A 26,831-nucleotide genomic window follows, 5' to 3' on the forward strand; every position below is an offset into this window, starting at 1 on the left:
GGCGGAAGAGTTATTTACAAATCTCAGAGCATGTCTCTGAGGGGCAGGGTTCACTGAGGGACTTCTCTAGAAAAAAAAAGGAGATGGTAGGTGTCATCCCCTCCTCAACCCCCCATCATAACATAACCCGTGGGAACCAGCAGGGTGCCAATATTCACTAGATAACTTCCTCACCCTAAGCGCTGTCCATCACACCTCCAGAGCTTGAGCAGATCTGCCCTTACCAGTCACATTTGTACCAGTCCTGTCACTTCAGATCTCCTCTCCCAGAAGATTAGCACATACCATGCCAACATCCCTTCTTCCACTGCATGTTTCACAGAGCCTCAGCCCCAACAGTGCTGACAGAAGCCCAAAACCACCTGGTTAAAATTGCATGTCTTGTCCAGTTGCATTTTGTGGATCTACTAAGGCTGGCCCTATCCTGGCAGCAGCAGAAGAAGAAGGTCTCATTACCCAAGCAGATCAGCACTCACACTTAAACTACATGTTTTACCTTGGTTTGGGACAAAACACTGGTGCAACAGGTAAAGAAGCCTCTACAAATGGCACACTGAAGGAAAAAGTGGCCACGAGGCAACAGCAGGGCACACATAGCACACAGAAGACACCCCCTGGAGCACTAGGTTCTGGTGAAAGCGCACATTGCATTGCAGAGCACTGCAGGAACTCTTCCTCATAAAGCCATTACTTTCAAGAATAGGCGATACAGCTGACTTTCCCAACACAGAGAAACAGAGAGAATTAGACAAAATGAGGACACAGAGGAATGTGTTCCAAATGAAAGAACAAGACAAAATCATAGCAAGAGACATAAGCAAAATGGAAATAAGAAATATGTTGGGGGGATCCCTGGGTGGCGCAGCGGTTTGGGGCCTGCCTTTGGCCCAGGGTGCGATCCTAGAGACTCGGGATTGAATCCCACATCAGGCTCCCGGTGCATGGAGCCTGCTTCTTCCTCTGCCTATGTCTCTGCCTCTCTCTCTCTCTCTCTCTCTCTCTCTCTCTCTCTGTGACTATCATAAAAAAATTAAAAAAAGAAATATGTTGGATAGAGAATTTAAAGTAATGATCATAAAGATACTCAACTTGAGAAATGAATGGAGGACATCAGTGAGATCCTTAAGAAAAAGACAAAAAAGAACCAATCAGAGGTGAAGAAAACAATAAATGAAATTAAAAATCCACTAGATGGAATAAATAGCAGGCTATAGAAGGCAGAGGAACAAATTAGCAACTTGGAAGACAGAGTAATAGGAATGAAACTGAGCAGATGAGAGAGAAAAAATTATACAAAATGAGACAGACTTAAGGAACTCAGTGACTCCATCAAGTGTATGAACTTTTGTTATAGTGATCCTAGGAGAGAGAGAAAATGGAACAGAAAATCTATTCGAAGAAATAATAGCTGAGAACTTGCCTGATTTGGGGAAGGAAACAGACGTCTAGATCCAGGAGGCACGGAGATCCCACAACCAATCAGCCAAAGGAGGTCCACGCTAAAACACATAGTAATCCAAATGGCAACACATAGGGACACCTGAGAGGCTCAGCAGTTGAGCATCTGCCTTTGGCTCAGGGTGTGATCCTGGAGTCCAGGGTTCAAGTCCCACATTGGGCTCCGTACATGGAGCCTGCTTCTCTCTCTATGTCTCTGCCTCTCTCTCTCATAAATAAATAAATAAATAAATAAATAAATAAATAAATAAATAAATAAATAAAATTTTTAAAAATGGCAACACATAGTGAAAATGAGAGAATTTTTAAAGCAGCAAATGAAAAGAAGACATTTACATATAAGAGAAACCCCATAAGGCTATCAGCAGATTTTTCCACAGACACTTTATAGGCCAGAAGAGAGTTGCATGATAGTGCTAAATGGGAAAAATCTTCACTCAAAAATACTCTATCCAGCAAGGCTATCATTCAGAATACGAGAAATAAAGTTTCTCAGACAAATGAAAGCTAAAGGAGTTCATGACCACTAAACCAGCCCTACAGGAAATTTTTAAAGGGACTCTAAGTGGAAAGGAAAGACCTTAAGTAAGAATAAGAAAAGTAGGAAACACAAAAGCAGTAAAAGTAAGTATATCTGTAAAAATTAGTCAAGGCACACACAAGATAAAAGTATGTAAACTATGAAACCATATATCTAAAACCTGAGGGAAGTGGAGTAAAGAATGGGTTCAAACTTAAGAGACCACCAACTTAATATAGAATGCTATATGCAAAAGATGTTACATACAAACCTAATTGTAACCACAAATCAAAAACCAATAATAGACATGCAACAAATAAAGAGGAAGAAACTGAAATATATTGCTAAAGAAAGACAACAAAAGGTGAAAGAGAGCAAGAAAGGATTAGAGAAGAACTACAAAACCAACTACAAAATGACTAACAAAAGGCAATAAATACATACATATTAATAAGTACTTTAAATGTAAAGAACCAAATGCTCCAATCAAAAGACAAGGGTGACAGAATGAATAAAAACCCAAGACCCATCTATATGCTACCTATAAGAAACACACTTCAGATCTAAAGACAATTGCAGGTTGAAAGTGGAGAAACATTTCTTATGCAAATGGATATCAAAGAAAGGCAGCATAGCAATACCTAAATTGAACAAATAGGTTTTTTTTTTAAAGTCACTAAAAAGATGAAGAAGGACATTATATAATAATAAAGGAAACAATCCAACAAAAAGATATGACAATTGTAAATATTTATGCACTTGACATGGGAGTACCCAAATACATAAAACATTCAGTAGAAAACATAAGAGAACTAAACGATAGTAAACAATAATAGTGGGGGACTTTAACTTACATCAATGGACAGATCATCCAAACAAACAAACAAACAAACAAAAAACAAAGGCTTTGAATCAGACATTGAATCATATAAATTTAATAGATATATTCAGAACATTCCATCCTAAAACAGCAGAATGCACATTCCTTTCAAGTACTCATTTAAAAGGGAGGGGAAGGGGCTCTAATAACCTACCTAAACTGAAGGAGAAAGAAATAGAAAATTTGAACACACCAATTACCAGCAATGAAATTGAATCAGTAAAAACAAACAACAGCAACAAAAAAAAAACAAAAAAACAAACAAAAAAAACACAAAACAAACAAAACAAAAAACTCACCTCGCAACAAACAAGTCCAGGCTCAGATGGGCTTCACAGATGAATTCTAAAAAATATTTAAAGAAGAGTTAATACCTGTTCTTCTCACACTGTTTCAAAAAAAAATATATAGAAGAGGGAAAACTTCCCAAATTCATTCTAAGAACAGCATTTATCCTAATGCCAAAACTAGATAAAAACACTACAAAAGAGAGAGAGAGAGAGAGCAAAAGAGAGACAACTGTAGGCCAGTATGTCTGAAGAACACAGATGCAAAAAAATCTCAACAAAATATCAGTAATCCAAATCCAAACCCAAAAATACATGCAGCCACATCATACTCAATGGGGAAAAATTGAGAGCTTTTCCTCAAGAGTCAGGAAAAATATAAGAACGTCATTCTCAGCATTTTGAGTCAACATAGTACTGGAACTCCTAGCAACAGCAATCATACAAGAGTAAGGACTAAGAGACATTCAAATTGGTAAGGAAAAAGTAAAATTTTCCCTATTTGCAGATGGCATGATTCTATGTAGAGAAAATTATAAAGACTCCAACCAAAAACTACTAGAACTCATAAAAGAGTTCGTAGTCACAGGATACAAAATCAATGACAGAAATCCATTGCATTTCTATACACCAATAATGAAGTAGCGGAAAGAGAAATTAAGAAAACAATCTCATTTACAGACACCAAAAGTGATAAAATACCTAAGAATAAACTTAACCAAAGAAGTGAAGACTTATGCTCTAAAAACCATAAAGCATTGATGAAAGAAATTGAGGACAACAGAAAAAATGGAAAGACATTCCATGTTCATGAATTGGAAGAAGAAATATTTTTAAAATGTCTACACTACCCAAAGCTATCTACAGATTTAATGGAATTCTATCAAAATACCAACAGCATTTTTCACAGAACTGGAATGAAGAATCTTGAATTTGTATAGAACCACAAAAGACCCCAAATAGCCAAAGCAATCTTGGAGGGAAAAAAATGGCAAAGCTGGAGGCATTACAATTCCAGACTTCAAGTTATATTATAATGCTGTAGTAATCAACAGTATGGTGCTGGCACAAAAATAGACACATGGATCAAAGCAACATACTAGAAAGTTCAGAAACAAACCACCCTTATATGGTCAATTAATCCTTAACAAAGGAAATGATAATCTGCAATCAAAGAAAGTCTCTTCAACAAATGCTGTTGGGAAAACTGGAGAGCTACATGCAAAAGAGTAAAACTGAACCACTTTCTTACACTATAACACAAAAAATAAACTCAAAATTGATTGGGGACCTACATGTGAGACCTGAAACCAGAAAAATCTTTGAATGGGATCCCTGGTGGCGCAGCGGTTTGGCGCCTGCCTTTGGCCCAGGGCGCGATCCTGGAGACCCGGGATCGAATCCCACATCGGGCTCCTGGTGCATGGAGCCTGCTTCTCCCTCTGCCTGTGTCTCTGCCTCTCTCTCTCTCTCTCTCTGACTATCATAAATAAATAAAAATTTAAAAAAATAAAAAATAAAGATTTAAAAAAAAATAAAAATCTTTGAAGAAAGCGCAGTCATTTTTCTAACATTGAATGGAGCAACTTTTTTCTAAATGTGCCTCCTGAGGCAAAGGAAACAAAAGCAAAAATAAACTATTGGGACCACATCAACGTAAAAAGCTTCTGCACAGCAAAGGAAACAACCCAGAAAACTAAAAAGCAACGTACTTAATGAGAGAATATATTTGCAAATGACATATCTGATAAAGGATTAGTATCCAAAATATATCAAAAACTCATACAACTCAACACAAAAAAAACTAAATAATCCAATTAAATGAGCAGATTACCTGAACAAACATTTCTCCAAAAAGACATCCAGAGGGCCAACAGACACATGAAATAATGCTCAACATCACTCATGGTCAGGGAAATGCACATCAAAACCACAAGGAGATATCATCTCACACCTGTGGGAATGGCTAAAATCAAAACTCAAGGAACAAGTGCTAAGGAGGATGGGATGTGGAGAAAAAGAAAAGCTCTTGTACTATTGGTGGGAATGTAAACTACACCTGAAACTAACATAACACCATATATTAACTACATGAAATTAAAATAAAAAAATTTAAAATGTTATGATGAAAGAAAAAGAAAAAATTAAAACAAAAATGTATGCTCAAGATGACACCTGTTCTATCAATATATTACTAGAGGTACTTGAAAGTATAAAGTTAAGATGTTATACATAGAAAACCCAAAAGACAGAACTCCATGCGTATTATTATTAAAATCAATAAGATTTTAAAGGTAGTTAGATATAAGATCCATATTAAATTTCATTTCTCTATGCCAGAATATAAGGTTTTAAAATGTAATTTAAGTAGAAACATAATTTATATTTAAATGTCAGGGACACCTGGGTGGCTTAGTCGATTAAGCTTCTGCCCTCAGCTCAGATCATGGTCTCAGAGTCCTGGGATCAAGCCTTCCATTGGGATCCCTGCTCCACAGGGAGTCTGATTCTCCCTCCTCTTCTGTGCATCCCCCACCACCACCACTAGTGCTCTCTCTCTGTCACTAATAAAGTCTTTTTAAAAGTGTCATTGTCCAAAAAAACAGAATATATATCCATCAAAAATTAAATTTAACACAAGACATGCCAAAACTGTATGGAAGAAATTCAATATCTCATTGAAGGATATTCAAATGGAAATAAGTAATACTTTATGAGGGTTACAGCTTTGCTTTGCTAAGAGCTCTACTTCCAGGTAGCCACATTGAACTATGAATAAATGAAGATACATTGGCTTATTGATTTATTACAATAAAAACACCAAACATATTTATTAAGGAACTTTACAAACTGACTGTACAATTTATATAGAAACACAAAGACCCAAGGCTAGCCTTGGTATGCTTAGAGAAGAATACTAAGGTTGAGGATCTTTCTACTAGTAATCAATGCTATTGTATTATTTTTCTATCTCTTTTTTTTCCAGTTTTATTGAAATATTATTAACATATAACGTTCTATGTTTAAGGTGTACAACATTTTGATTTGATACATGTATATATATTGCAAAATGATGGCCACAACACGATGCCTTAACATTTCTGTCATCTTGCATATTTACCTTTTCTGTGGTAATAACATTAAAGATTTACTTTATTAGCACCTTTCAAGTACAGTAGGGTAACTATAGTGACTATGTTGTATATTAGATCCCTACAATATATTATTCCTATAACTGGAAGACTGGAAGTTTTTTTTTAAGATTCTATTTATTTATTCATTCATGAGAAACAGAGAGACAGACAGAGAGAGAGAGAGAGGCAGAGACACAGGCAGAGGGAGAAGCAGGCTCCATGCAGGGAGCCTGACGTGGGACTCGATCCTAGGTCTCCAGGATCACGCCCTGGGCTGAAGGCGGCACTAAACTGCTGAGCCACGGGGGCGGCCCTAACTGGAAGTATTTAGCTTTTGATTAATATCTCCCCATTTCCCCCATATTGCCCACCCATGCCTCTGGCAGCCACAATTCCATTCTGTTTCTATGAATTTAACATTTTTATATTCCACCTATAAATGAGATCATAAAGTATTTTTCTTCTTTGTCTGATTTATTTCATTTTGATAATGCACTCAAATTCCATCTATGCTGTTTATTGGAGATGACGGAATCTCCTTTCTCATGCCTGGAAAGGATTCAATTTTACATATGTAAATATCACTTCTTCTTTTATCCATTCATCTATAGATGAACACTTAGGTTGTTCCCATACCGTGGCGGTCATAAATAATGGTGCAATGAACATGGGACACAGATATTTCTTTGGATATATATCCAGAAGTGAGATTGCTAGATTATATGGTATTTTTGTTTTTAATTTTTTGAGGATCCTCTGTACTGTTTTCCATAGTGGCTTCACCAATTTATATTTCTACCAAAAGTGCATAAGGGTTCTTTCTTCCACATCCTCTTCAGTACTTGTTATTTTTTGTCATGTTAATATCAGCTGTTCTAAGAAGTATAGGGTGATATCTTATTATTTGCATTTCCCTGATATTAGAGATGCTGAACACTTTTTCATGTATCTGTAGGCCATTTGTATGTCTTCTTTGGAAAAATGTCTATTTTAGTTTTCAGCCCATTTTTAGTCAGATTTATTTTCTGTTGAGTTGTATGAGTTCCTTATATATTTTGTATATTAACTTGTTATCAAACATGGGTTTGCAACTATTTTCTTCTATTCCATTGGTTGTCATTACATTTTGTTATTTCTTTTGCTATGCAGAAGTTTTTTAGTTTGATACAGTCCCACTTGTTTAATTTTGCTTTTGTTGTTTATGCTTTTGGTATCATAGCCAAAAAAAAGTTGCCAAGGCCGATGTTAAGGAATTTTTCTCTTATGTTTTCTTCTAGGATTTTTACATTCTAAAGGACTGAAGCAAAATCTTTGAGCTATTTTGAGTTAAATTTTGCAAATGGTATAAGATAGGGGATCAATTTTCTTATTTTGCATGTGATTATCCTGTTTTCCAATTTATTGAAGGGATTATTTCACCTATTGAATATTTTTTACTTCTTTGTCAAATATTAGTTGACCATATATGTGGAGGTTTGTTTCTGGGCCCTCATTCTGTTCCATTTGTATATGTGTCTATTTTAATGCCAGTACTATACTGTTTTGATTACTATAGCTTTGTAGTATAGTTTGAAATCAGGAAGTATGATGCCTCCACCTTTGTTCTTCCTCAGAATTGCTTTGACTATTTAGGGCTTTTTGTGGCTTTATCTATATGTTAGGATTTTCTTTTCTGTTTCTGTGAAAAATGCCATTGGAATTTTGGTAGGGATGGTATTGAACTATAGATACCTTTGGATAGCATGAATATTTTAACAATATTAATTTTTTAAAATCCATGACACTGAAAATATTTACATATATTTGTCTCTTCAATTTCCTCCATCAATATCTCATTGTTTTTAGTGTACAGATATTTTATCTTCTTGGTTAAATTTATTTATAAGTATTTTACTGTTTTTGATGCTATTACAAGTGGGATTATTTTCTTTATTTCTTCTTAAGATATTTTATTGTTAGTATATGTAAATGCAGCTGATTTCTGAGTGTTGATTTTGTATCCTGCAACTTAACTGAATTCATTTTTCAGCTCTAATAATTTCTTGGTAGAACCTTTAGGATTTCTTACATATAAGATTATATTACCTTGCAAACAGACAATTTTAATTCTTTCTTTACAATTTATGTGCTTGTTATTTCTTTTTCTTACCTAACTGCCCTGGCTAGGATTTCCTACTATGTTGAATAGGAATGGTGAGAGTGGACACCCTTGTTTTGCTCCTACTCTTAAAGGAAAGTTTTCAACCTTTTACTATTGGGTATAATGTTAGCTTTTCCCCTATGATATATGGCCTTTTTTATGTTGAGGTGCATTCTTTCTATAACCAATTTTTTGAGAATTTTTATAATTAAAGGATGTTGCATTTTGTCAAATGCTTTTTCTGCAACTATTGAGATGATTGTGATTTTTATCTTTTATTCTGTTAACAATGTGTATCACATTTACTGATAGCATATGTTGAAGATTTTATTTGAAAGAAAGATAACTAGAGAGAGCATGACCAGGGGATGAAGAGAAGGAGACGTAGGCTCTCCACTGAGCAGGGAGCCTGACTTGGGGCTTGATCCCAGAATCCTGAGATCATGACCTGAGCTGAAACTGATTTGCATATGTTGAACCATCCTTGCAACTCAGGCATAAATCCCACTTGATCATGATGTATTACTATTTTAATTTGTGTTAAATTTGTTCTCTTATTTTGTTGAGAATGTTTGCACTTCTACACATTAGGAATATAAGCCCATAGTTTTCTTGCTGTCCCCTTATCCAGCTTTAGAATCATAGCAATGCTGGTCTTCTTTCAGCATTTCTTTTAAGGCAAATCTAGTGGTGATGAACTCCAGCAGGTTTTGTTTGTTTGAGAAGCCTTGGGCAGCCCCGGTGGCGCGGCCGTTTAGCGCCACCTGCAGCCCAGGGCGTGATCCTGGAGACCTGGGATGGAGTCCCACATCAGGCTTCTGCATGGAGCCTGCGTCTCTCTCTCTCTCTCTCTCTCTCTCTCTCTCTCTCTGTCTCTCATGAATAAATAAATAAAAATCTTTTTTAAAAAGTCTTTATTTACCTTTCTGTAGGACAACTTGCAAGGTAAAGTATTCTTGATTAGAAGATTTTTTTTTCTGCTTCAGAACTTTGGACACATCATTCCACTTTCTCTGGGCCTGCAAGATTTCTGCTGAGAATTTTGCTGATAGCTTCATTGGGGTTCCCTTGTATGAGAAAATTTTTCTTTTCTTTTTCTGCTGTTAATGTTCTCTTTTAGTCAGTTTTATTACACATGTATTTTGGTGAAATTATTTTAGATTGAAATGTTGGGATTACCTATCAGCTTTCTGATCTTGGGTGTCCAAATCTTTCTCCAGATTTAGGAAGTTTCAGTCAGCCAGTATCTATTTAATATTTTTCATCCCCAGGAAAACTTTATTTCCTTCTAGGACTCCAATACTTGGCAAATTGTTTCTATTAGTAATATTTTATAGATCACATAGCTTTTCTTCACTATGTTTTATTCTTTTTCCCCTTTTTACCGAATAGTTTCAAAGATCCTCTTCTTCTACTTCATAGATTCTCTCTTCTGATTTTTCAGATGCTTTTTTCTGATTTTTGTAGATGCTTTCTATTGCATTTTTTTCCTCCTCATTAATTGTATCCTTCAGCTCCAGAATTTCTATTTGCTTCTTTTTTTGTGATTTCTATATCTTTGTTAAACTTCTCGTTTTTTGTGTGTCTTGTTTTCCTGATTTTATTAAATTACCTTTATGTTTTTTCATAGTTCAGTGAGCTTCCTTAAAATAGTTATTTTGAATTCTTTATTGGGTAAATCACAGATCTCTGTATTTGGAGTTGGTTATTAGAAAATTATCGTGATCCTTGTTGGGGACATGTTTCCTTAATTTTTATATTCCTTAAAGTCTTGCATTGCTGTCTTTGCATTTGAAGTAGCAGTCACTTCCTCCAGTCTTTGCATACTGACTTTGGGAAATAAATACCTTTCATCAGCCTCCTAGGTATTCTGAGTCTTTCTCATATTTTTTTTTCCATGAGAATGCCTGATCCCTGTTGTGGCATAATATTTTGACTTATATGCCTTCTCTCAATCCTGAAAAGCCATAGTGGGTGTTAACAGCCTCTCTTTTGTTGTCCCTAGTGCTTTGCTGAGTACTCTAGCTTGTAGTTTCTCCCAGGCCTACAGATTTGGGCCAGCTTTCCACCTGTGCTCACTAGCCATCTACTAAAGCTTGTTCTTACTACCACTGAGGATGCACATAGGGAGCTAGCCACTGTTAGAGGAAGGAATGACACACAGAGCAGTAGAAGCACCTGTGGGCCAGTTAGGGAGGTCCATAGGTGAGGTTTCCCCAGCAACTTGCAGCAGACTTCCTGATGGAGTCCATGAGACTGTTAGTAAGATCCGTGTCCCTTTATTATGTTCCATTCCAAGCCCTGGTTGCTATTCTGTCAGTGCTCACCACCCTCTAGGCATGCAGCTCAGGACTCAACACTCTGTGTGAGAGGAGAGAGAAACGGGCCTCATAAGCAACATCCCACACAGCTGGGAAAGCCAGACACTCACTTTCTCACTTTCCTCTGTAGGAGAAATCACAGACCAAGAAGAGCTCTCTTGGCACTGAGCTGTGCTGCCTTGGGGAATGGGTATGGCTAAAGACAAATTGTTTCTCTTCAATGTGTCTAGTCTCCAACTTTTTTGCTCTGGTGGGGAGCTTTAACATCTCCACTGACTCCTGGACTTCCACAAAGGCTCTTTCATCTGTGGGTGAATGTCTAAATCCATGTTCTTCAGAGATTCCCTGGTAGTGACCAAGAAGGCTGGATCTGATTCATGAGCCATTTCATGGTTCATAGCTGGGATTGAGTTCTGTATGCCTATTACCCAACAAACAGTAGGTGTGACTTTTCACGAGTCCCTTGGCATATGGTGCTATCAACATAACCAATGACGAGTAGGGCTATAGATGAGTCCTCAGGCAAACAGAGCTGTTTTTAGTTTTGATGAGTCAGTTACTTCAGTAAAAGTCTGCTTTCTCAAAATGGCTGTCTTCATTCTTGAATAGCCCCAGGATTTCATATCCTCCTACCTGGATCCCACAGCTCCCACAAAGGCACAAAGATGGATGGATGCCAATTTAGTGTTATTGTCGGGGGGGGGGGGGATATGTTCGAGAGACATCTTATTTGACCATTTTGTTGATGTCATTTTCCCTTAATTTTTCATTTCTGTGTAACAGATTACCACAAATTTAGTGACTTAAAACAAAACACCTATATAATTCAATAGTTTCTGTGAGTAAAAAGCATGGATTTGGCTTATCTGGGTCCTCTGTTTAGGCTGTCTTTTTTTTAATAATAAATTTATTTTTTATTGTTTTCAATTTGCCAACATACAGAATAACACCCAGTGCTCATCCCGTCAAGTTTAGGCTGTCTTAAGGCTGCAATTGGGGCATTAGCTGAGCTTCATTCTAATATGGAGGCTTGACTAAGGAAGAATCTACTTCTAAATTCATTACATTATTCACAGAATTTTATTATTTGTAGCTGTAAAGCTAATGTTGGCTTAATTCTTTAAGACCAGAAGGAGAATCTCTTTTCATGGAAGTCCTAAGTCCTTTAAGGGGTTTTCACCTAAGTCAGATCCACCCATAATGATCTCTCTTTAGCTTGAAAACAACAGATCTCAAAATCCATTCACCTTTCCTCCATAAAATAATCTGAACAAGGAAGTGACAAGTTACATTCTATTTGTTAAAACAAAATCACAGGTTCTTCTTACACTCAAGGTGAGACAATTGTACAAGCGTGTGATTAATTTGGGGTCCTTTTCAGATGTGTCTCCCAGTTTTAATAATTAATATAATATGGTAGCTGTGCAGGAATCAATATGTAGAAATAGATCCATACATAATGGATATGTGACTAAAACAGATCCATACTTACATGGACATGTGAGGTGGCATTGTGGATGATTGAGGGTGCAATGAATGATGCTATGACAACTGGTCGTGGAATTTAAGAAGTTTAATTTGAAGAAGAATCAAAACCTATAAAAATAAAACAAAACTCATAGACAAAATAATACAATATTTTTATTTTTATGACCTTAGGTTAGGAAACAGATTCTCAGCAGCATTAACAATAACATAAAAGGTTCATAGACTTAATTTCTTAAAATGGAGAATTTAATTTCATGAGTGGATGTCATAAACAAAAGAAAAAGACAATTTTTCCCATGGCAAACTTTTTTGTACTGAACATTGCTTGCTAATTACCAGGCCTTGGCTGGTTTTTGAAGGGTATTAACTTAGGATATTTTGAAGGGAGACCAAGGGAAGATACCTCTGTGAAGGTGTGAGAAGACATGGTCATCAGAAGAGGAGCAAGTCTGGAGACTTAACAATGATATTTAAAAGAGAGTCAAAGGAAGGTTTGGGTGCCTAAGCTGTAATAAATAAACAAGGTTATCTATGACATGAAATATATGATGACTTATAATAGTTCTGTCTGGAAACAATGCTGGTATGAATTAAGAAGATGTGGCTGGCTAGTCTTTAGCCTTGAGGGAACTTTCTGTATTTTATTAATCTTTGTACTTCTAACTTCATGAAACACCATATTAGCTTAATAAATTTTTATTTCATAAATATGTGCCATCATGCTAAAAAGTAGTAATACAAATGCTCTTCCAAAAACTCTTCAGTACTTTCACATATTTTTTCTTACATTGGCTCAGGAAACACACATACACAGACACACAGACACACACACACACACACACACACACACAAATAAGCTATTGGCAAAGAGCAACTTGTTCTTATAATTCCACATGACTTTTTTTTTAAACCTTGATAGATCAAAGAGAAACTTCTCAGTCCTTTCCCAACTGTTACTGTTCCATATTTCCCCTGGGAAATGGCCATCAGGCACATTCCAGGGTGGACTCTAGAGACCTCTATGAGTTCTAGATCCCTATTATGTGGCTTAAGAGTCAATCAAAAACGCAGATACCTTTGGTTTGAGCAGAAATGATCACAGAAAATCAAAATCATTCTGGTCCAGGTCTTGAATTACATTAGGAAAGCTGCACATTAATAAGGGTGAATAGCTAAAACATCATAGAGAGGGGGGAAAAAGCTTCTAGGGAACATGAAGCAAGAGCTGAGACTTCACACCCAAGTTGGAGCAGACTGGGCCCATGGGGGTGTGTGAGTGTCTGTGTGTGTGAATGCAGATGTGTGGGTTTATGTACACTTGCAGAAGGGGAACAGATAAAAGGAACTACATTTTTCTTCAGTCAAGAGCCCTAAAACTAATGGCAAATATAATTTAGACATATGATTGGCCTGTCTGAAGAACTTTTCAGCCACATGTTTTCATATGTAGGGAAGGACTTTTGCCTCCTCTGAGAAGGGCTTTTATCTCCTCTCCTCTTTTACCCCAGGCCTACACAAATTAAGTGTATACAGAAACATGTGATGCATCTGGACATTAGGACCCCCATCCTCTTCCTTCCAATTTAAGATGAGCGGCACATTGGCTATGTGTTGGTCTTCTTGTGTGGGGCAATGGGCTAGAACTCACAATTCACCCTGCCACTACTTCCTCAGGTATTTGTACACTATAAAAGCTGGAAAACTAGAACCACAGGGCTTTCTGGAACTGCTTCTGAGGATGTGTCCCAAAACCTCACATAGAACAAACCGAGATATAGAATCAGGCCCCGGAATGTGGCCCTGACAGTTCATTTGATTTTCATACCTGATAATGGGATGTTCAGCAGATCTCTGAGTTAGGTAAATGCATATGTTGAGCACAGATAGAGAGAGTCCATTTACTTCAAGTTGAGGGAAAGCAGATTTGCTAAAATGAATTGTGGGTTTGCTCTGAAATTGTCCCTCTCTATCTTTCTCAGAAACCTACAATCGTAGCTGAGAAAATTATTCAGCTCTGGATATTGCATCTATGTTGTGCTAATAACTGATCTGTTATGTTTTGTTTTTCTGTCTACTGTTTATTTTCTGCTTAGCTTTTAACTGAAATTTTATGTTAAAATTAATAGGCATTTAAATATTGCACATAATTCAATAATATTTCCCCAGGAAATGATGTAACGGCATTCATATTAGAAAAATATCTTTCTGTCCTTTGATTGCTTCAGGTTAATCATTCTGATTTCTTTGTACTGAAATGCTAATTTGCTTAAAATTTTAAGCATTTCTTAGAAAATGATCTCAATATTGATGTTTCCATCAATTGTCCTGAATATTGCTACAAAAGAACACCACAAAAAAAATCTAATTATTGAAAGGCAGTTTTCACATGGGCTTAATATAGTCACCCTGTCAATCTTTTTAAGTAAAAAATGGGATTTAATTATGATCTTTTCATTAAACAAACACTAATTCATTGCTTATAATTATTGCTAAAGAAGAGAGATATATTACCTATAACTCAACCAGTTTATTAGTCTTAAAAATATATTAACGATTATAGAAATTAATTAATAATAATTCTTGGGAGGGGCTCAATGAGGACTTCCTGGTGAACTAAGTGATTTCTAAGCTGAGATTCAAAGGTGAGTGGAACTATTGGAATGCAGGATAAAGAAGAAGAGCACCCTAGGCAGATGAAAAGATTTATTGGTCCATGGGGAAGGATCTGGGTATGTCTGAGGACCTAGGGAGATTCTCATGTCCAGAGTCCAAAGACTACAGGGAAGGGGCATTGCATGCAGAATGGTATAAGCCATAATAAAGTCATGACAATTATAAGACAGTAGCAAGATGCTGGTAAAGGATTATAAGGGGAGAGATATATTGATATTTGTATTTTAGAATGATCCTTTTGATAGTAGGACATAGAATGGTCAGGAGTGGTGGAAAAGGACTAGTTGTCAGGAGATAGGTGGGGAGCTTGATAGAATCCGGCACTTGTGGGGAAAGGAATTGAGAGCAATGCAGGAATTGAAGAAGGGAAAAAGGAGTCACAGGTGGCTTCTGGATTTCTGCCTTGAAGAGAGAGAAAGTCTCTGGTGAGAAAAGAGCAGGCATTGGTGTGGAGGGAGATGATCATTCAAATCAGAATCTAGTGAATTTCTGATGCCAAAAAGGCTGAAGCCGGCATATTGAAGAGTGAAGGTCAAATGGGAAGAGGCAGACAAATATGCTCTCAGCAGAAAGTTGCCTAGAAAGGACTCAAATAGAGATGATTCTGGAATAAAATAATGTATTAAGCATGCACCCTCTCTTAATACCTCAGAGAATATTATGGCATTTCTAGTAACAACTATTTTGCTCCCAACTCTTTTATGGTATGGGTTTGCTGTAGTAGAAGGAAGCAGAATGTCATAAAATTATTTCTTCTGTTTGTTTTCCGGGTTGGCACAGCCTAACTTCTGGAGTCATGAAAGGATAAGATCAACATAAAAATATCAAATAAAACAAAATACAACATTAAACTAAAATCATGCTATAAAAATAGAAATATAAAATTGTTACACAAATTTTGGTATGAATGTTTATGTATAGCTCTGTTACTAGTGAAAAAACAAAATGACTAGGGATCTGCTTGAGGGTGGATTATGTTATATTACCCTTGATTTTAAACATTCAACATTCAGATGAACTCAAGCAATAATAGCACATTGAGTAATGGTCTGTCCCAGATGAAATGTGCATGTCTGTCTCCTCTATCAATTAATATGTTTGTGTGTTTTCCAGCGACTAGTAAAATGTCTTGCACAGCCATGGATAAAATAAAGTTTATAAAAATTAAGTTTAAAAACACCAGCATTGGGCAGCCCCGGTGGCTTAGCGGTTTAGCTCCTCCTTCCACCCAGGGCGTGATCCAGAAGACCTGGATCGAGTCCCACGTCAGGCTCCTGCATGAAGCCTGCTTCTCCCTCTTCCTGTTTCTCTTTCTCTCTCTCTCTCTCTCTCTCTCTCTCTCTCTCTCTCTAATTAATAAATAAATAATCTTTAAAAAAACAGCATTTTGACTTTTTTTCACAATTTGGTGTATTGTAGTTGTATATTTTTATCCAAGTCATACAATTAACAAAATTATTTCCCTGAATTATTTTTAATAATAAAATAAATAGTCAAACTTAAACAAAGAAAGTTGTTTACTTTTGATAATATTTTATTACAGGTGATTATGTTGTCATGACTATATATTTTGAATTGAGTAGAAGAATGGGATACTTCACTATTCAAACATATATTCCCTGTATACTGACTGTGGTTTTATCCTGGGTGTCATTTTGGATCAAAAAAGATGCTACGCCTGCAAGAACAGCATTAGGTGAGTTTCAAAAAAAAATGAAAAAAAATCTCTTTCACCATTTTATTTACTATTAATACAGAACTATTCACAAAAATACTTCCAGTGAGAGAGACAGTTCATATGTAATTGATCTAATTTGAGGGCTTCTTAAACTGTGCTTAAATTATTTCAAGTAGTCAAGTCAGACTCTTCTTTCTGACAATGGAATTCCAAGTATGCCACTTAAAATAAGTTGGGGTTAAGGATGCAGAACACATCAATTACATCATCTGATACTATGCTCTAAGGATGATGTCATCATAAAAAATGTAGTCACACCCTGAGAATCTGTCACACTGAAAAGCCTCATTAGTGTAAAGAGACACAACTTTTCACACATTTTTGAGAACTGAAGACAATATCAGTAAAATAGTCTCTCAACAAAAGTTCTGATTTTTTAACAATCTTATAAAGTTATAATCTACACAATAAAGCTCAGTATCTTTTTTTTAAGCTCAGGATCTTTTCATTAATTTTTCTCTGACCCTCAAAGTCCTCTTAATAAAAGATTAAATTTCAGTGGTTTTAGAATTGTGTATGTAACATTTTTATATCAGTTTTTCTTTATGATAAGAATGTTACCTAATTTCCAATATTTTGATTTGTGAACAAAGGTAATATACAAGACTGAATATAGAGGTTGTTTGCCCAGACAAATGTCTTTCAGGAAAGAGGGAGCTCCCCCAATTTCAAAATCCTTGCAAAGTTTCTCATATTACCTTGTGTTTTCTCTGCATTTATTACTTTATTCTTTTTTTAAGATTTTATTTATTTATTCATGAGAGACACTGAGAGAGAGACAGAGACAGAGACACAGGCAGAAAGGAAAGCAGGCTCCATGAAGGGAGCCTGATATAGGATTCAATCCAGGATCACACCCTGGGCCAAAGGCAGGCGCTGAACCGCTGAACCACCCAGGAATCCCTATTCTTTATTTAAAAACAACGTACTTTTTGAGCAAGATAAACTAGCCTACACTATCCTCCCAGTGTTTGTTTTGCATGCTTATAAAAAATACATAATAGAATTGGTAAATAATCCAGCAAAGTTACAACACAAATTTAGTAACTGTTCTTGGGGTTATGACCTTACAATTACAAATGCTAGGTGTCATAGTGAGCATGACTTGAAAAATCAGCTTCTAAACAATATAATATGTAGTAATGGTTGCATAACTTGAAGCTATGAAGGTCCTGTCAAAGAGTCACCATGGTGGCATTAAGGAGATAGAGATACTGGAAATATATAAACCTGGAAAATAAAAGATTTACAGTTGAGAAGAAGAGAGAAATGTCATGAACACCAGAATATTTAGCTGAGACACCAGAAAGCCTGTGCCTAGGACTGAAGGGGTACTCCAGACCACCTCTAAATAAAGCTTAAACCAAGCTATAATAGGAAATTAACTATCTGTCATAAGAAAGCATTTAACATGTTTTTAAAAAGGATAACATACTTAATAATCTTTGTAATGTATCATCCACAATATTAAGTATGCAATAAAAAATTACGAGACATTCTTAGAAGTAGGAAAATGTGACCCATGATATAGAAAAAAAAGTCAATATAAAAAGACAAATCTGGTGCTGAATCAGTAGACACGAGCTTTAAAGCAGCTATTATGACAATGTTAAAGAACTTACAGGAAAATATAATGTTAATGAATGAACAGATGGATAATCTGAGCAGGTAAAGTATATTAAAAAGTAAACTCTAGAATGAAATGTATAATAGTTGAATTGAAAAATTCCGGATCCCTGGGTGGCGCAGCGGTTTAGCACCTGCCTTTAGCCCAGGGCGTGATCCTGGAGACCCAGGATCAAATCCCACGTCAGGCTCCCGGTGCATGGGGCCTGCTTCTCCCTCTGCCTATGTCTCTGCCTCTCTCTCTCTCTCTCTGTGTGACTATCATAAATAAATAAAAAAAAAATTAAAAAAAAAGAAAAATTCACTAACTGGGCTTAAGAGTAGACTGAAGATAGCAAAATAAAAGGTCATGCATAATTGAAGACCAACATATAAAATTTACCTAATCTAAAGAAGAGAGGTATAAAAAGATTTTTAAAAATGAAGAAAGCCTCAATGATCTGTAGGACAATATGAAGATGTATTACTATAACTGGGATTTCAGAATGGGAAATGAAAATTAATGAGATAAAAATTTTTGGAGAAATGAGGTTTTAACCTCATTGGGTTTTTAATTTAATTTTTAGGGCAGCCCTGGTGGCGCAGCAGTTTAGCGCCGCCTGCAGCCGGATGTGATCCTGGAGACCCGGGATTGAGTCCCACGTCAGGCTTCCTGTATGGAGCCTGCTTCTCCCTCTGCCTGTGTCTCTGCCCCTCTCTCCCTCTGTCTCTATGAATAAATAAAATCTTTAAAAAAAATTAAATTTTTAAATCCCTAAATTTTGTGGCAAAAAAATTCTGTAGACATGATATGATCACATTTTTAATCTTATTTTATTTAAATTGAATCAATTAACATATAGTATATCATTACTTTCAGATATAGAGTTCAGTTATTCATCAATTGCATATAACACCCAGTGCTCATTACATCATGTACCCTCCTTAATGCCCATAACCCAAGGTCACCTCATTTTTTAAAAGTTAAATTAGATGTTTATTGCAAAATCTTTATTTTTATAAAAACACACTTGCCATCTGTGTAGACTTTTCAAGTTTACATGCATTTTTACATAAAGCATCACAACTTTCCCACCTACAATAAAGAGAGCCTGGCATTCTGTTTTTACTGTACTGATCAAAGAAACAGATTCAAAGAAAGTAGGTGACTTTACATGACCAAATGCTGAGAAGGCCCAGAGAAACACTGAGGGCATTGACTTCTGAGTCAATATCCTTTTATGCATGGCTGAGCTGTCCACTCTGTGCTATTATGCTCATTCTCCAACTGGCTCTGGCTAACTTCCCTGAGGAGGAACAAAGAAGCATTAAACAGGAGCTGTGATCCTCAGAAAGGAGGGAACTAATGTGCATTTATCTATCATGCTTACCCAATCACAGAGTGATACTGCCAGGTGGATATTTTATGGTATTTTTATCCAAGAACAGAGGTAGTAAGTGTTAATGTGCATATTCCTATGATTCCAGGATCCATGTCACTAGCCTGCCTGTCCAGCACCTCTAGCAGATTCTGATTTTGCAGGAGCTCATCTAGGGGAGAGTTAACCTTAACTCATTTCACATAATAATCATCCAGTTAGTTCATTCTTCTTCATGTTGAGTAGCCTCTATTCCTTTTTTAAATTTTTTTCCTTTTAAACCATCCATCACATATGCATCTGTTTTCTACAGTCTTTGATTAAATCTTTAGTATTGACCCATGTATATGAAATAGTCAAAGTCAAAACAACACTAAGTATTATTAATTAACTAACTAATCAATGAATCAGTGCACTCTATGTGAAGCATTCACAGAAATGCCTAAAATGTGCTAGGCACAATGCTTGACAACAGGTAAGCAAAGATGAGCAAGAGCAAGACACAGTTTTTCTTGTAATGATCACACAATTTATTCAGAGAGACAGACGTGCAAGGACTATAAAAATATATGCAATTCTCTGTGCTAATGCAAAAAGGAAACACATAGAAGATAAGGGTAGTGTAGAGACACATGTTATCAACTCTGCCTACGGAGCCATAAGCAATGGCACCTCATTAAGAATGGTACTTCAGCTGAGTCTCAAAGAAAGGTGGCAGTTTATAAGTTGCAGAAAGAAAAAAAAGGGAATAGTTTATATGGGCTGAAGAACAATGTGAGATGTGGAACAGAGAGAATGTATGGGGGACTGAAAACTATCTTTCTTTTTAAATATTTTATTTATTTATTCATGAGAGACACAGAGACAGTGGCAGAGACATAGGCAGAGGGAGAAGCAGGCTTCCTGCAGGGAGCCTGATAGGGGACTCAATCCCAGGATCCCAGATCAAACTCTGAGCCAAAGGCAGAGGCTCAACCACTGAGCCATTCAAGCTTTTCTGCAAACTATCTTTATTTTAAAAATATTTAAAAGACAAAATGTGAAATAATTTGGGAATTTCTGAATAAATTGAAAGGTGTTGACTTAATTCAGGTATTTTAATGTTATTATAAGAACTATGGTAAAAATTATATGGAAATGTTTGCAAAATTGTATAGACATTAAAATTAAGAATACTATTACTTTTATACAATGTCGAGAAGAATTTACCTAAAAATAAATCACTGTTGGAGTGGAGGAATTTTTTATGGCTCCTTTTACATCTTGATAACTATCCTCTGTACAGGCATCACCACAGTGCTGACCATGACCACACTCAGTACCATTGCTAGGAATTCCTTGCCTCGTGTGTCCTATGTGACTGCCATGGACCTCTTTGTGACTGTTTGCTTCTTATTTGTCTTTGCTGCTCTGATGGAGTATGCCACCCTCAACTACTATTCAAGTTGTAGAAAACCAACTACCACTAAGAAGAAAACTTCGGTGAGTTCCAGTAGCGAAGATTTTCTGGAAGAGTAGTGACAGGATAGTTTGCAAAAAAATGATCCTTATTCCTAAAGATCTTATACAATATTATGTAAATAGCTAATTCAACAAGATGTCAAAACAATAAGATAGAGAACTTGAATATATGAATATGACCCTACAGCACCTCTTCACCTTACCTACCAGTGACGTAGATTGATATAATCATACATGAAAAGTTGCTCTTAACTAAGGTGTTTTATGATACAGATTTCCACAAAAGTTTTCTAATTATTTTTTCTCTTTTCCTTGTAGTTGTTACATCCAGATTCCTCAAGATGGATTCATGAGCGAATAAGCCTACAAGCCCCCTCTGTATGTATAGCATTGAAGATTCAAATATTTCTGAGCACCCTTACTAAACTAAGTTTGAATAATAAGTTATTGCTTATGTATGCATGTATTGAAGAACAATGAGTAATGAACATAGTCTCTTCAAAAATGTGTATACTTTTTAAACATCAATTTATAAAATAAAGAGAAAAAATTAATCATAATCCTTCTACCCAAGGATTAGCATATACATACATATTTATATTTTTAACTCAAAAATATGAATAAGTTTTTGTGTTATAAATATTATAGGATTGTTTTAATGATTGCACTATATGTCATGACTGCTACACAGACAGTCTTGGCTGGATACTGGCTAATCCACACCTTTTCACTTTTATACATATTCTTATCACTGCAGTTTTGCATAAACCTATGACTATTAATATAAATTCATAGAAGCAAAATGACTGGGCCAATAGGGTTGTTTGGCTCCATTAGTGTGGAACACACACCTCCCAGAACTCGCCCTGTATTAGGCTTGATAATAAAACAGAAAAAAATGCCCGTTAGCTAATGTTCCCTTAGCATTTCTTTGATTATTGATAAAATCCAATATTTTACACTTGTTTTTTATTTGTATTTCTGTGTTCATGAATTGTTTTTATTCCTTTTAACTTTTATGAAAGTTTTTTATATAACCTTTATAACTTTTTTATGTCCTTTAACTTTTTAAAGTATCAATCCTCCAGTTATTTATATTAGTTATTATATATATTGTATTTAATATAACCTAAAACTTGTCACATACAGAATAATTAAGAATATTAATATATTTTTTGTTGTGTAGTTTTTTTTTTCAGTTTTATGGCAATGTTGTCACTATCATTTCTTGTACTTTTTTCTACATGCATGGTTTTAAATCTCCTGTTGCCAAATCTATCAGCCTTCCCTTTTGTGATTTCTGCCCCTTGTGTCCCCCCTACCCTCAAAATCATATAACTCTCTCTTGCCTTCTTTTGAGCACAAACTCTGTTGGACACTATGTTCTAAGTGTTTTCATGTATCAATTCATTTTATCTTCACAACAATCCATTCTACTGATGAGAAAGCTGAATATGGAGAAATTAAGCTCTGTAAATATTGGTTAAGGTTAAACAATTTACAATATTGTTATATTTAATTATTAATGCATCTGAATTTTTAGTTTGTGGCTTGAGGTAAGAATCTATCAAAAATTGAGAAATGTTTTTAAACCACTACCTTTTTTATCACTTAACAAAATTTATATATAGCTACTTGTTTCCCTTTATACCTATCAATTCACTAATTACACTGAATGCTTTATGCCTACCCATATGGGGTTTTCTAACTACTGATCGGTAATTTATGTTTAGTGCATTTCAACACATTTTTTTTCAAGGAAACTGCTTTGTTATCTATACTCTGCAAGTGTATCCTTTTAGTTCTGACATAAGGTGAGTGGTGAAGCCACTTTTATAGCTGTGGGAAGCCACAGAGAACATACAGATTTGCCAGCAAATGCTTCCAACTAGTAACAGACTGAAAAGTAATGGGAAAGGTTGGGAGTGGGGATGCTGTAACAGATACAAGTCAAAACAAAGAGCCTGAGGCCCACAAAGCACATTATCACACAGCCAGTGGGTTGGGAGTGGAAGAAGAATTATTGACACCTTTGGTATAAAAAAGCTACTGCCAAAAGAAAGAATCTTTTTAATATAGAGAAAAAAGAAATTTTCACAAAACTCTAAGAATTGTTTGCTTGTTTTTAAAAGGGAAAGTATAATGACTTTGAAGAAAGTACATAGAAAAACAATTTAGAGAGAAAGGGTTCTAGGCCAGGTGAGAAGACACAGAGAGATCTTCAACAAAAGTTCATAAAATAGCCAAAGAAAAAGAGTTTTCCAAGGATGGATAATAATTGTCAATGTCTTCGATTCTATTCTGAAATATCCACAGGTTAAGCTAATTAAAGGGCTGCTATTACCAACATCTGCAGAGATGGGCAGCCTCTAAGCAATGATGGACACAACCCAGGCCTCACAAACAAACATGTGTGCACTTTGGGGCAAGTTTTTCAAATATCTCTGTGCCTCAGTTTCCTAATCTGTAAAATGCAAAGCTAACCACTTCATATGTACAATAGTACCTGTCACGAAGGAAACACAGCTTTTCCAGGGAAGTCATAGGACTATATTTTACATACAGGCAAAGCAGAAGTGAGTCAGGGACCTTACTTGGCTGCAGATGACCTTGGGGACTCATTAATTAAAATCTCCATTTTGAGCACAATTTGAAATGTTTATGACAAATGAGAGTTACACATTTAAGAAAGTATTTACACAATTTAACATATGACTGTTTAAGGCTCTTAGCATCCTAAATTTTATCGCAATATTATAAAATGCAATTAGTTTTATTTCAAAACAGTGAGCTGTAGAGATATACATAGGGCTCTCTTAATTATTAGATCAGGTTTATGTATGTTACAATGATCATGAGTTTGATAAATGAAGAAGTGAAATAGGGGTTTCTCTTGCTCCCAGAAACCTTGTTGCTTATTTGCCTACAGCTCCGCTTGTCACCCTTTAGATCTCTTGTGAGCTGTCCTCACAAGAGATGTGAGATGTCCTCACAAGGTCCTTCAGAACCTTCTTTTTTAAAAAAAGATTTTATTTATTTATTCATGAGAGAGAGAGAGAAAGAGGCAAAGACACAGGCAACGGGAGAAGCAGGCTCCATACAGGGAGCCTGATGTGGGACATGATCCCGGGTCTCCAGGACCATGCCCCAGGCTGAAGGGGGCGCTAAACTGCTGAGCCACCCTGGCTGCCCCTTTCAGAACCTTCTGATGCCCTTTCTGCATCATCTTCCTTTAGGCATGCCATGCCAGTAATGGCTGGCTTCTCATCTGTGTGTTGTCACTACAGAGGCACAAAAGGTCGAAGAAATAAAAGGATAATTATCTAACTGAACACTGTCAAAACACACCTGCAATTATTATTTATTAAAGGCAGATTTTTCCAACCAAGTTGCAGATTCCTCAAATGTACTAGACTACAGACAGGAATCAGCTTTTTAAATTTTTTTCAGCAAACCCCCCTGGTGATTTTTATATCCACTCAGGGTTAAGAATCATTAACCTAGAGATGTGTCCACAGTGGAGCCTATAGAACAAAAAGCTTTTGTTTTGGTCCATTGCCCAGAGTTCTGGAGGAAGGTAGAAGGCTGCACCATCATGCTCCTGACTTGCCATTGGTAGGTATGGAGTAGGCAATACTCCATGAACATGTGGTCCAGGACATCTCACTTTAGGTTGAACGTCACACACAGACACTTCTCAATTAAAAGGATGCCCCCAAAAGGCTACCAGTTGTGATGCTGAGTGCTCTACATTTTTACTTGATTCATTTTTGGTAAAAATACAGTTGAAAAAAAAATGAAAAAAAAATACAGTTGACCCTTAAAAGAAATACAGTTGACCCAATAACTCAGGGGTTATAGGTGCTAACCCTCCCAACACATGCAGTTGAATATCCGCGTATAACTTTTTTTTGTCCTTGTATAACTTTTAACTCCCCAAATACTTAACTCATAGTCTACTGTCAAGTGGAAGCATTACCAATAACATAATAACAATAACCAATAGTTGATTAACATATATTTTGTATATGTATTATGTACTATATTATTACATTGACATAAGATAGAGAAAATGTTTTTAAGAAAATCATAACGAAAAGTAAGTACATTTATAGTACTGGACTTGTTATTTTTTGAAAAAAATCTGCATACAAGTGGACCTGCATTGTTGAAATCTATGTTGCAGAGCCAACTGCATAACAGGTACTCAAGATGCTTTCTAATGAATTCCAAAAGGTCTCTCTCCCAGCAAAGTACAAAGGATCTAGTCAGTTAGCTGAGACTGGGTTTGTGTGTACAATTCTCCCTTGATGTCAGCATCTTACCACTTTTACTGACACACTTTGGTCACTCAATTCAGCCAGCACAAATGAAACTAAACCAGAAAGGGAACTGTGATTTTTAATTCTCTCACATTACTTAGTCAAATTTAGAAATATATCCTCTTAACAAACTTCAAGTTAATACATAATTCATAATTACTGGAAGAACTAACAAGCACCTGAGGAATTGACAAGTCTATTTGAAGCCACTTCTCAAGTTTAAAAGTGATACCTCTCATTTATGAGTGAACATAAGCCATCCCCTCTCCTTTACCTGCCCTACATTGACTTTTCCACGTCAGGAGGAGAGCTAGGGAAGTAGAAAATAAAACATTCCACTGTACACACTTTTGACTATGTCTCTTAATATGACAAGTGGTGTCTGGCCATCACACACCGAAAGCTATTTTTTTACATAAATTACATGGAACAGGAAGATTCTTTCATCATTCTTATATACCATAATTTTTACTATTTACTAATTAGGGAAAAATAAATTTATCTCTCTACATTTTAAATTTACTGCTTAACATTTAAGGGATTATATACAATATGTAACATATTTACTCCAAATCAACAAAAAAGTAAGCAAAACAGAGACTTGAAATGGTTAATACACATCTGAAAATGTATTCAGCCCCCTCTGAGATATGCCAGTTTTGAAAACACTGTACTCCTTTCGCATTAGATGTATAGATATTGAATTGGCAGATTGAACTCTCAAAGATCAAACTGTCCAGTGCAGGGATGGAGATTGTGTGGGAAGGGGCATGGCATTGTCCTCTTTATATAATGGACAGACATAACATGCCTATTTCTTAATTCACCTTGGACTGTTCTTATTGCATTTCATGATGATTTTTATATTGTTCTCATTGCCTACAGAACTATTCTCTCCTTGACATGAGACCACCACCACCTGCAATGATCACTTTAAACAATTCTGTGTACTGGCAGGAATTGGAAGATACCTGTGTCTATGAGTGTCTGGATGGCAAAGACTGTCAGAGCTTCTTCTGCTGCTATGAAGAATGCAAATCGGGATCTTGGAGAAAAGGGCGTATTCACATAGATATCTTAGAACTGGACTCATATTCCCGGGTCTTTTTCCCTACGTCATTCCTGCTCTTCAACTTGGTCTATTGGGTTGGATACTTGTATCTCTAAATGTTGCTGTGGTAGAGTAAAGAGCACTAGGTTTCTCTCTTTACCTTTCACCTTCCCAAGACCAGTAGTGACCAATTGGAGTAGGAAGGAAAGACACTGCTCAGTTTATCTGAAGTTATACATTACATTTGAGCAGTAGAAGAGGACGTGGCAAATATTTCTGTTATGTATTTCACACTCACACACATGCGTGCACACACATACATTGAGTTCCAAAGTGATATTCTTGCTAATCCCTTATTGAATCTGTAGCTTGGT

General features: G+C 36.0%; 1 protein-coding gene across 1 annotated transcript in view; it reads left to right on the forward strand.

The window, feature by feature from the left end:
* The window catches only part of GABRG3 (gamma-aminobutyric acid type A receptor subunit gamma3), a 659,970-nt gene extending 633,397 nt beyond the window's left edge, over nt 1-26,573 (forward strand). The window contains exons 7-10 of the mRNA XM_055326791.1: nt 16,445-16,597; nt 20,909-21,105; nt 21,403-21,462; nt 26,292-26,573. Of these exons, the coding sequence (XP_055182766.1) occupies nt 16,445-16,597; nt 20,909-21,105; nt 21,403-21,462; nt 26,292-26,573 (692 nt within the window). The remainder of the gene's footprint in view (nt 1-16,444; nt 16,598-20,908; nt 21,106-21,402; nt 21,463-26,291) is intronic.
* Nucleotides 26,574-26,831: the final 258 nt, after the last annotated feature.

This window comes from Nyctereutes procyonoides, unplaced genomic scaffold (assembly GCF_905146905.1).
Source record: "Nyctereutes procyonoides isolate TBG_1078 unplaced genomic scaffold, NYPRO_anot_genome, whole genome shotgun sequence".
Classification (NCBI taxonomy): domain Eukaryota; kingdom Metazoa; phylum Chordata; class Mammalia; order Carnivora; family Canidae; genus Nyctereutes; species Nyctereutes procyonoides.